Source organism: Chanodichthys erythropterus, chromosome 9 (genome assembly GCF_024489055.1).
Source record: "Chanodichthys erythropterus isolate Z2021 chromosome 9, ASM2448905v1, whole genome shotgun sequence".
Classification (NCBI taxonomy): Eukaryota; Metazoa; Chordata; class Actinopteri; order Cypriniformes; family Xenocyprididae; genus Chanodichthys; species Chanodichthys erythropterus.
This window is the reverse complement of record NC_090229.1, coordinates 952,801-965,727: the sequence shown is the minus strand read 5'-3', so window position 1 is coordinate 965,727 and position 12,927 is coordinate 952,801. Positions and strand designations below refer to the sequence as shown.

The window sequence follows — 12,927 nt, the reverse complement described above, 5'->3', positions numbered from 1 at the left end:
TATTGCTTTACACGGACTTTAAGATATGTTAACTTTGAACATGATGATCTGTGTAAATTATTGTAATTATTTTGTCTTTTGAAAAATATATAATATCTCATCTTCCTGAAGGGCAGCAAGATGTTTTCATATGTGTCAGTGATTAAAAATGCCAAATGGTGGACGATACATAATACTGCAAATCGGTCGACTATTAATTTTTACTATAGTAGTCAACATTTGAAGTGTATCAAAGAAGTTCATCAAAGTTGTCCTAAGAACTAAGTTGTCCTAAGAAGAAGGTTTCAGGACAACTTTGATGAAAGGTTTTGATCCACTTCAAATGTTGACTACTGCATGTTGCACTTCTTGCATCAAACATTCTTAATCTACTTGACAATGACAATGGACCCTTCGCTAAGCCCCGCCCTCCTTAGTTACTGTTGCTACGCCTGTCAAGCTTTCGTGTCTGGCAAGTCATTTACAGTATGTATGCTCCGGTGTCAGACATTTTCAAGGAGATAATTAGTCATTTTTGGTGAACAGGTGAAATATCTGAGAGAGCAAGACAAAAGGGACTGCAGTATGCATTCGAGGGATATATCCACGACATAATATGCAACTGATTATAAAATAATTTGATCAAAATTGAAGCTAAAGCTCCCAGCGCGAGCAACAGCCGCCTCATATGCTGACCATTCAAATGGGAAACACAATTTATTGAGGAAAAGCTTTGTTCATCCACAGCAGGTTAAGTGAAATTGTGAAAATAACCTAATATTTATAAATCAAACAGCTTATCCATAAGTATTGTGGAATAATCACAAGACGTTAGCCTGACCACTTTGCAATGATAACATTCTCCTGCTTATACTTTTAGCACGCCAGGCTAACGTAACTCCGTCTTGCCTTTAATCATTTTATTTCACATTCAAATATATGCATTATGAACAAAGAACCGTCATTATTTCCACGCAATGATGTGCTGAGTTAGCTAGCTAGCTAACCTACCCGTAAGGTTGTCATCCCAGGCTTACTGCATATGCATACATCAATATTACATCATTGTTTTCATGATAAATAACACAAAATTACTGTATATGCATTATTTTAAGGGTAGGTTTAGTGTTGGGGTAGGTGTAGATGGTAATAAAGCCATAGACCATGTTAATATCATGCTGGAAGCACAATCTGATGGGTAACGTTAGCATTTTTCAGATTTTGCTAACGTTACCTACTGTTTCAATGGGAGGTAGCAAAATATGACAGGGTAGCACAAATTGTCAGAACACCATCATTTCTCCCCTTGGGTTTTAGGTTTCGGGAAGGGAAAAAAATTCCACCATCACGTCCAAACTTTTAGGATACCGGGTATCAGGTTAACACAAACCATAAAGCACAACGTTTCGGCACGTTCCCTCGCTCGAAAGCTTGACAGACCTCCCGCGCCTAGTAACGGTTGCTAAACCACGATTGGCCTGTGGCGGTTTTCGGGCGTGGCTTAGCGAAGGGTCCATTAGTGATTCCACTGATATAATTTGTTTTAAAGAATGACATTGTCGGAGATGCTCTGATGCATGAATGCAAGAGACTTGCCTTAGATTCTTGCGTAAGGAGGCTGGGTCATTAGCTAGTAGAGTGTTCACTAAGCCAAAAAGCTGCATGACCCTCTCGTCTTGCCGTAGATCTTCATGACCCTTCAGCAGGAACATGAACTCATGACCGTTGCTACCTGCAGGGTGCAGAGAAGAACAGAGAAAGCTTTGTCTCTCCATATCAAACTCAGCTGCTATACATGCATTCACATTTACAACCAAGATGTATGCGTGTGGAAGATATTTGTAAGAATGTCGGTAACCAAACAGATCTCGCCCCCCACTGACTACCATAGTATTTATTTTTCCTACTATGGTAGTAAATGGGGGGCGAGATCTGTTTGGTTACTGATATTCTTCCAAATATCTTCCTTCATGTTCAGAACAAAGATGAACAAAGAAATTCATACAGGATTGGAACTACTTGACGGTGAGTAAATGATGACAGAATTTTCATTTCTGGGTGAACTATCCCTTAAACCAGGACCTGTGGAGCCCTTGCCAAATATCACAAGATGGGGTTAAAAAAAAAAGAGAGAAAAAAAAGAAAGAAAAAAGACATGCCATTGAAGCATATTCTCATTTCTCACGTCTATTTAATTTACTTCATTATGCTTTCATTTTTTGTTTTATTTTTGCGTTGAAATGTATGTGAATATATTCAACAGGCAGTTTGATCAGTTAAACTGGCAGACAAACAGTATAGTTGGCCATTGCTTAGAGCAAGCCATGAGCCTGATCAGATGTAGAATTGTGTATTTGTGTCATTTGTTGACCATTTTCTTTGCTCATAGCATTAAAGACAAATTTGCAGCCTATGCAAAACTGCAAATTTTTATGAAGAGCCAATCAAGCCAAAATTCATTCTGGCACTCTCACATACATACATTCTCCTTTTACATACATATATATTCTACTCTCACACACATACATTCTCCTTTCACACACATACATTCTACTCTCACATACATATATATTCTACTCTCACATACATACATTCTATTTTCACATACATACATTCTACTCTCACTTACATATATATTCTTCTCTCACATACATACATTCTACTTTCACATACATATATATATTCTCCTCTCACATACATACATTCTACTTTCACATACATATATATATTCTCCTCTCACATACATACATTCTACTTTCACATACATATATATTCTCCTCTCACATACATACATTCTCCTTTCACATACATATATATTCTACTCTCACATACATGCATTCTCCTTTCACATACATATATATATTCTCCTCTCACATACATATACATATTCTACTCTCACACATGCATGTCTGAAGAAAATATGTGTGTGTGAGAGTAGAATGTATGTGTGTGAAAGTAGAATGTAAGTGTGTGAGAGAGAGTATGATGGAAACGGAAGGCAGGTCAGGCGCGATCATCACGTGACGTTCAGCTTTTCAGCGCTGCCCCGCCGACTTGATGCATTTTGTCTATGAAATACAGGTTTGTGTATGTTTTATTTCATCTATAAAATCGTTGCTGTGCTGTAAATCATTTTATTTAATGCAAAGCAAACTACAGGGATGCGATGTCAGTTAACGAGTGTCGCATCCGTCTTTCGGATGAAGGAAACACTTGATGCCTTGCGTAAAATGATCAATTTATTCCCAAAGATACTGAATATAAATACTTTGGATATTGAAATATGTTCTCAGAACTGTGCACTGATTGTTTATGGCCAGGTTATGGAAGCAGCCAAAGCATCTTTCAGCTACGACTGAGACGGAGGGCGGTGGTCTGAAATGAGTTACGCCGCCGAACGCGTGCCCATCTCCGGCAGGAGAAGCAGCATCGTTATGGTGGAAACGGGACGCGACTTTTGATTACACATGAATAACTTTTAGACCTAAATGTATCATTTTTACTTCTAATACTTCTAATGTTTGTTAAATATATTTTTAGGCATGGTACAAACTATATAAAATAAGCTGTATTAAGAACTGTATCAAAAATAAAGCTGTCATAAACCAGTGGTTGTGTGTGACCGCAGTATTTTACACGTTTAGATCAGTGATTCCCAACCGGGGGTACGAAAAAGATTTAGATTTTGCTTGGTTTGTTTATTCCTGTCACTGGGACATTCTAAAACACATAACTTGTACAGAAAAGCAGATGAGCCTAGAATATGAACGCGACACGTTTAATTACGTGAAAGACTTTCACTTTCCCTACTTTAGTGCATAAAGTGCTTAACTTTATAAGCCAATACGTGAATATCTACCGCCATCTACTGGTTATAGTGGTAGCCTATTTTTCGTGTCTTTATTTTTAAATAAAAGTGTTTGTTTTCAAATGTTGGATTTCCTACATCTTGAATCTTTCAGTTTTACAAATGGGGACAATCTCTGAAGGATGAATACATTTTTTTTTTTTTTTGGTCATCATATTCAAAATAACATTTGAAGTGCTGGTATGTCCAATTACATTTACAATTACATTGTGTTTCTTATTTAAAATTTCCCAATATCTTCAAGTCTGAATTGTAATTGTTGGGGAAAAATTTAATAGTTCATACAGAAGTCAATATCTGCTTCAGCTATGCAAAACACCTCTCTGAGCTCAACAGACACAGCGTCTGTTGAAACCCAGGGGGTAATGGTGAGACACCCAAACTGATAGCTTTCCCGAACCTAGGGTATGGGATAATTTAAATAAGTTCTAAGACAGAAGGGGGAGCCATTTGTGTATGTGTATTGTCACTAGCCATTTGTGTATGTGTATTGTCACTTTTACCCTGTATGGAAAAGTACTGAGAAGTGTTGCTCAAACATTGGGGGTATAAATGTTTGTGGGTTCTCTTGTGTCCTTAGTTCACACTCGGGGCAGACATTGTATGGTTGTGTCGACTGTGGACTCTTTCTTGCAAGAAATAAAATCTTTATAAAGTGAATTCTCCTAAGGTTTGTCTCTTACTAGTGATGTCAGCTAATTAATTTTTGCCGCAACATAATCAATAAAACTGGTTCATTGGTAAATTAGGTAATTGTTACAACTGCATTAAAATATAAATGCCGCATTTTTGTTTAGTGTCGATAAAGGGGTACTTGAGCCTTATTGATGGAGTTGTGGGGGTACTTGAGGCTAAAAAGGTTGGGAACCACTGGTTTAGATAATTTAATCTGTAAGTACTAAATAAACTATATCATAGAAAAAAAATAATTAATAAAATCAACCCTTTATGCTGGGTAGAATTAGCCCAACCTGTGTTCTGTCCTATGTTTACCCAGCCCTTGGGCAAAAAACAGTAGAGAGTAGAAATGTGTGTGAAAGGAGAATATATGTATGTGAGAGAGTAGAAATGTATGTGTGTGAAAGGATAATGTATGTATGTGAGAGAGTAGAAATGTATGTGTGTGAGAGTAGAAATGTATGTATGTGAAAGAAGAATGTATGTGTGTGAAAGGAGAATGTAAGTGTGTGAGAGAGTAGAAATGTATGTATGTGAAAGGAGAATGTATGTATGCGAGAGTAAAATGTATGTGTGTGAAAGGAGAATGTATGTGTGTGAGAGTAAAAATGTATGTATGTGAAAGGAGAATGTATGTGTGTGAAAGTAAAAATGTATGTATGTGAAAGGAGAATGTATGTGTGTGAGAGTAAAATGTATGTGTGTGAAAGGAGAATGTATGTGTGTGAGAGTAAAAATGTATGTATGTGAAAGGAGAATGTATGTATGTGAGAGTGCCAGAATGAATTATGGCTTGTACGGCCCCTCATAAATTTTTATTTGGCTCTTACCCATGATGGTGAGTTTGCGTGGCCGCTGTTTGGAGGTGATGACCTGCAGTGAGGGAGCAATGGACTGGATACGTATTATTGGCTGATTAGGGTCATATGTTCCAGGCACAGCCAACTCCAGATCACGACACATAAGCAGTTTAGGCGAGACGTACTGAAGCTCTAGAGAAGTGAGCTGTGGACAAAGCAATATGCATCAATGCATATGGATAACAATTATATCCAGACAGAAGAGGTTCGTTTTAAAAGTACAGCTCTTTTATATGTTTTCACATCTGACATCTTATCACTGTCAGATATATATGACAAAAAAATATATAAAATATGGTAATATCAAAGTCAGTCTTCATTCAAATAAAGGTGCATACGGGCCCTATAGTGTGTGCATTAATATATTGGCCTCCCAAATTCAATAAGGACTTTATTCAGCAATTTGCTGATTTTGTGAGTGGACTTTTACCCAGGTACGATAGACTTTTAATACTGGGTGATTTCAACATCCATGTCTGTTGCACATCTGACACTCTAGCGAAAGATTTTTTAAATTTGGTTGATTCTTTTAATTTACAGCAACATGTGCATGGGTCTACTCACGAACATGGTCACATTTTAGATCTTGTATTATCATTCGGCCTGTCAATTTGCAATATTGAAACAGATGATGTGGCCTTTTCGGATCATAAAGCAGTCACTTTTGAGTTGTCTTTCAATCATGAATTAAGCAAGCCTTGTGTTCCTACTCGCTTTGTTCGGAAAATAGACTCTATAGCTGTTGAACAGTTTGAAAATTTATTTATTCGTGCTCCTTGTACGACAACTCTGGAGGATCCGCCTTCTCACTTGGATGTGGAGTTATTGTTGAATGAATTTAATTCCTCTTGCGCTTCAATTTTACATTCTGTTGCTCCTTTAAGAGTCAGATCTATTAAGCCTAAAACAGAGCCCTGGCTTAATGAGGTTACTCGGGCTCTTAGAAAGGCTAGTAGAAAAGCTGAGCGCAAGTGGAAGAGGGATAAACTCCAGGTGTCTTATGACATTTTTAGGGAATCACTTTCCACTTTTCAGAATTCCGTTAAAGAGGCAAAGAAGAAATATCTAGCGGATCTAATTGCTAGTAACTATCATAAACCGAGAGTGTTATTCAGCACTATAAAATCTGTGATCAGTCCAAATGACAAAGTTTTTATTGATGAATCTACTGAGACTTGTGACAATTTTTTTAAACTTTTTTGTAGATAAGATCATAGCAATTAGATCTGAGATTGGCAACTGTAATGGGGGCCTTTTGGCTCCTATTCTGTGCTCTGCTACTTTTTCTCACTTCGAGCCAGTATCTATTGTGACATTGACTGAGATTGTAGGCCGGATGAAACCCTCTAATTGTCCTTTAGATAGTATCCCGTCATGGCTATTTAAAAAGGTCTTTGACATTATTGGCCCTAGTATTTTGTCTATTGTTAATGGTAGTTTGATTTCTGGTATGGTCCCGTTGTCATTGAAACATGCTGTAGTGCAACCTCTTGTTAAAAAGCCAAATTTGGATTGCTCTGATTTATCTAATTTTAGACCAATATCAAAGCTTCCGTTTTTATCTAAGGTCTTAGAGAAAATTGTTCTTAGCCAATTGCAGAGTTTTTTGGACCAAAATGCTGTGTTTGAGGTTTTTCAGTCCGGTTTTAAAGCCCACCACAGTACAGAGTCTGCATTGCTAAAAGTGCTTAATGATATTTTATTGTTACGTGATTCTGGCCACTCTGTGGTTCTTCTTCTTTTAGATCTTACGGCAGCTTTCGATACGATCGATCATGGGATCCTCATTTCACGCCTCGAGGAAGTGGCGGGTATTCGGGGTATTGCTTTAAAGTGGTTTAGGTCGTTCTTATCGAATAGGAGTTTCTCTGTTAATATAGGCCAGGCCTATTCATCTTCTGCCCCATTGATTTGCGGTGTCCCCCAAGGATCCATTCTTGCCCCTATTTTATTTTCTTTGTATATTTTACCTCTAGGGACAATCTTTCGCAAGTATGGAATTTCCTTTCATTTTTATGCAGATGGCAACGCAAATTTACTTGCCCTTAAGGAAAAGTAATGAACAAGCTCTAGATTCTCTAGTGAACTGTTTAAAGGAGGTTAAAGTCTGGCTGTCAGCAAATTTTTTAAACTTCAATGAGAGAAAAATGGAGCTTGTTTGGTTCGGTGGTCCTGCTCTTCCTGAACTGTCAAATTTAGGTGAGCTGACCCCTTTTTGTAAACCTGTGGTTAAAAATTTAGGGGTACTATTTGACAGTTCTCTAAAATTCGATAAACAGATAAATTCAGTCGTTAAAACAAGTTTTTTTCATTTACGTCTCTTGGCGAAGGTTAAACCTTTTCTTTCTTTTAATGACTGTGAGAAGGTGATCCATGCTTTTGTGTTCACACGACTTGACTATTGCAACTCTTTGTATGTAGGTGTTTGTCAAAAGGCATTGAACCGGTTGCAATTAGTCCAAAATGCTGCTGCTAGGCTCTTGACGAGGACACGCAAATGGGACCATATTTCTCCTATTTTATCCTCTTTGGGTTGGTTGCCTGTCCAGTACAGGATTGATTTTAAGCTCCTGATTTTTGTTTATGAGTGCCTGAATGGATTTTACAACATTTACAACATGATGATTTATGATATTGCTAAGGGCTGATGTAGATGATCTAATGATTATTCTGAGCACTACACCATTAGGAAACACTGTTGGCAGACCTGTGGCAGCTGTTTGGAGATCCTGCGGAACACGTGGTAGTACAGGTCCCAGGCCTGCGTCAGGTCCTTCACATTACCTGATCGCATGTACTTTCTACACCAGTCCTGCGCCTCCATCAGGTCTCGACCATAAGCCTGAAACAACAGCCAAAGATATAAAATTATCAGTATTCTTTTTATTGATCTTAAACCCATTGTGAATCAAAGACAGTTCCAGACATATTTAATAGCTTGTTGGGAATACATTTTTCTGTTATCAATGGTCAGAATCGTTATTCTTAGTAAAAGACTTTCTCATACAGAATGAAAGTGGTTAAAGTTATGTACGGAATGAAAGTGGTTACACAAACTCCGAAGAACACACAGATGCGAAGTTAAGAAAAAGAAGATGACAAAACAAACACACACACACAAAAAAAAACAATAATTTATTACAATTATGAATTTATTGTAAAATATAATTAATGCTGCATGGCAGCTTAGATTTATTTTACAGAATAAATGGAATGGTCTGTGACAGTAACTGGTTGATGCAGCCTGAGTGAGTGTCATCATGGATGCTGTAGCATATGCACACGTATCATGATAATCAATAAACTTTGGAATGTTCAGAACGCTTTTAGCATGCTGGACTGGGTTGTAAAGTCTCATCTCGGCTCCAACCGGTCTGGCAAAGATGAGCCCACTTGACACCTTTGTTACCCTCCGAGGTAAAACAGGAGGCCCAATTTCCTTGCTCTTAGGACATCAAAGGGGCCCCTCATGTGGACTACGGGCCAGATCCACATTCCAACACACACACACACACACACACACACACACACACACACACACACATAGACACATACAGAAACACACAAACATACATTTTTGACTGTATATGTAAAATACAACCATGCCAAAATATATCCATCATGTATTTCGAGTGTATGCATGTTTCCTAGTGTTTAAATGAGTGTATTTGTGCTAGTGTGCATTTTAATGATGGAATTTTGCCTGTAAACCATAACTTCTTTTATATGCCTTTCTGATCTATCGAGTTTGATCTCTCCGTAAAGCTCCGGACTCGAGCTATTCACTGAGATATGTCACATAGCTGACAGATGCATTTTTCTATGTGTTTAATGATACTGTGAAGAAAGTACTCCATCTCGAAATCTGATCTGATAGTCGTAAATTCAGCTTGGAGACAAGACAAAGAAAGAGCTTGCCCGCCAACTTTGCATCAATGTCATTGGCTATTCCACCTCATGGAGGTGTGTCGGCTTATCTGTCATAAAAAGGGAACACCAGGATTCTCCTGTGTGTTCTCCCGACGGCCCTGAATCACCCACGCACGTCTCTCCCGGACGTCACGGCGACCGCGCTGCCATCGCGCTCATCTTCGGGACCACCATCTTCCAGCGAAACTAACTCTCAAGTCCTCAATTCAAACCTTCCCGCGGAACGGAAGAAGCCAACGAACTGCACCAGCGCTAAACTGAAATTCGACACGCACAACCAATGCAAGTATACTGCCGTTTCTCAATCTTAGATAATGAAACTGATTTCCGTGCTGGCTCCAAGGACTGTTTTGTAAGTTTTGCTACTTGCCTTCTCTCTTTCCTTCTCTACTTCCACTCTTGTACATATGTGTGTATATTCTTGTATATATATTTAGAAGTATAACCTCTGTAGTCGTAGTTTGCATATATTAAAAACGTTATTCACGCTCGATTGTTCTGTTTGTTCTTTCAACTGAAGACCAAGTCACTTTAACGTTTTTCGATCGTTTTATGCTTTGATGCTATAATAGGAATTTATTCTCATGGCCAGAGAATAACTCCGTTCATAATATTCTATGAGAAGCAACGGTTTGCTGGACGAGCTGGTAGTTTCTCTAAATAATTATTGAACCTGAACTAATCATATATGTAATTAATTATAATTCGTTGTAATTGATTCACAATATATGTTTAATTCCCCCTTGGGTCGGTATATGCATCATCAAAAATCATAAAGATTTATGATTTATCATATTCATATATCTAACCCATAAACTGATTAATAACTGTACGAACCGCTACATCGTTACAGATGCATATTAGACTGATCTATACCAGTGGTTCTCAACCTTTTTAGCTCCACGATTATGTTAATATAACTAAATTAAAATAATGTTAAGACTTATTGGGGCCCCCTGCTTTAGAACCACTGTTGTACACAGATTTAACCAGTAAAATATCTATAAACTTAACTAAACACGCACAAATATTGGCCCAAATTGTTTTATTAATTAAATTAATGTCTTAATGAAGAAAAATTATTTATCCATTGAATGAATAAGAGTGTAAACAATAGCATTCAAAATAAGTAAAATCAGAAATAACAATCAGTGACCGAAACAATCCCTGTAATTACATCAAATATGTTATCTACATGGTGTTTAAATAAACTGTTAATAGTTCATAATGAATCTGTGAATAATCAGACTTAATGTCAACATGTTATGCAAGCTTATGACTATAAAACTCGGCATGATGAATATTAGAAAAAAAGCACTTTTTGTAAATGATATGATCACAAATCATAACCTTGATCTAGGCTAAAACCAGATGATTACATGATTTAAATGAGTCTACCTCCCAAGGATATTGTTATATACATGAGCCGTGTCTAAAAGGCAAAGGGGGAGGTGTCGCTACAATTTATAGTACTATTTTCAGTAATTCTCAGAGGTCTGGTTTTAAAATATAATTCTTTTGAAGTGATTGTGCTTTATTTAATGCTATTTAGTGTAACAAGTGTAAATGATAAATCCCATTTGTACTGGCTACTGCATACAGGCCACCAGGGCACCATACAGACTTTATCAAAGAATTTGCTGATTTTCTATCTGAGTTAGTACTGGCTGCAGAAAGTCTTAATTGTTGGTGATTTTAATATCCATATATATAATAAAAAGATGCATTGGGATTAGCATTTATAGACATTCTAAACTCTACTGGAGTTAGACAACACATGTCAGACCCACTCATTGTCGTAATCATACTTTAGACTTAATAATGTCACATGGATGTTGATAGCGTTGAAATTCTGCAGCATAACAATGACATCTCAGATCATTATCTAGTCTCATGTATACTCCATTTAGCCAAGGCAACAAAATCAACTCCTTGTTACAAATATGGTTGAACTATCACTTCTACCACAAAAGACTGTTTTGTAAATAATCTTCCTGATTTGTCTCAACTCCTCAGCATATCCGATAGCTCAGAAATACTTGATGTTGCAAAAAGAAACTATGGAATCTCTTTTCTGGAGAGCATGTGGAAGAAAATAAAACTAGAGGTATTTCACATTGCGAGGAAGGATAGTATTTTTACTATTATTATTATTATTCCACCTTAAACTGATTGTGCAGACCAAACCATAAGGCCTAGAGAGTTGAAACCTGATTTCATTTCCGCCATTAAAATTTTTCTGCCATTTTGAATTTTCTGAAAAATCTACTTTTTCCTCATAGGCAGTTTGTCCGATTCACTCGAAACTTGATTTACATCATCTAGAGACCTTCCTGGCAAAAAGTTATCAAAAGAAATTCGATCAGTGATTCATGCTCATGACGGGATGCGGGAAAAAAACTTTCAAAATAGGCAGGGCCACTTTCACTTAAATGGTTATAACTCTTGAACGAAATGAGATATTTTCACCAAACTTGTCATACTTGTGTACGAGTTCATTCAGGGATCATACAAAAAAACAAACAACAACAACAACAACAACAAAAAAAACCCCCGGAGATTTACCACTTGGTGGCACTATAATACGAAAAAAAAAAAACCTAACATAAAAAACAGCTTTAACTACTAACTGTTAGTCCAATTGTCCGAGCTGCCTAGATGATTTATGATGACATTCGTGTACCTCGAAAAACATGGATGCCATTGGCCTATAAGCTTCAATATTCACACAATATTCATATCATATGTTGAATCTCCTCATTCTGAACAACTTTGCCTCAAGAACCACTGCTGTCAAACAAATTTTTTGTTTTTACGATTAAAATCTACTTTTTCAAACTCCTCATTGGCCATTTGTGCAATCTGTTAAAAACTTGACATGTATCATCTAAAAACACTCATTATCAAAGTTATCAAAATAATTTTGATTGGTGATTCAGGTTCACAAAGGAACGCCAACATTTTTGAAGTAGGCAGTTGCCTTTTACTAAAATGGTTATATGTCTTGATTGCAATGAGATATTTTCACCAAACATGGTACACGTGTACAAGCTCAGTCCGAGGTCACAGTAAAAAAATGTAGCATTTGGCCACTTGGTGACACTGTAATAGGGAAAAAAACATGAAAGTGGAACTACAAGACACTACAGTGTCTTGGTCAAAGGTGCCGTGAATGCATCTCTCAAAAAACATGGCTGCCATTGGCCTATGAAATTTGAGACCAAGTTAACAGAGGCCGATCAAAACGAAACTTGCTGGGCCTGTTTGACTCTTGACTCTAGCAGTCTATGAAGTATGAAACAAATCAGCCACAGGGTGGCGCTACGTATCACACATAAACAATATTCATAGCATAAATCTGACGTCATCGTGTACTACCGGCATGATCCGGAGTGCTGATTGGCTCCAGTATGGGCTGGTTGAACATGCTGACGTCAACAGTTTCTGCATTTATTCAAGACATAAAGCTCATTCAATCCAATCACTGCGCTGTAGTATGCATAAGATTATAATTGCGGTATTATGCATGAGGTAGTTTCACTTCTCTTGCCTCTGTCTCTGTTGTCATTCAGAGACATGGATCGTAGGTGCTTGTTTCCTCAGTGCTACAAC

At 37.3% G+C, this 12,927-nt stretch overlaps 1 protein-coding gene across 4 annotated transcripts in view; it reads right to left on the bottom strand.

Moving 5' to 3' along the window:
• Positions 1–12,927, bottom strand: part of mtor (mechanistic target of rapamycin kinase) — a 344,442-nt gene that overhangs the window by 43,797 nt on the left and 287,718 nt on the right. For all 4 annotated transcript variants that reach the window (XM_067394176.1, XM_067394175.1, XM_067394174.1 and 1 more), the window contains 3 exons: positions 8,093–8,227; positions 5,356–5,530; positions 1,576–1,711 (listed from right to left, as the gene is read on the bottom strand). In XM_067394176.1, the coding sequence (XP_067250277.1) occupies positions 1,576–1,711; positions 5,356–5,530; positions 8,093–8,227 (446 nt within the window). The remainder of the gene's footprint in view (positions 1–1,575; positions 1,712–5,355; positions 5,531–8,092; positions 8,228–12,927) is intronic.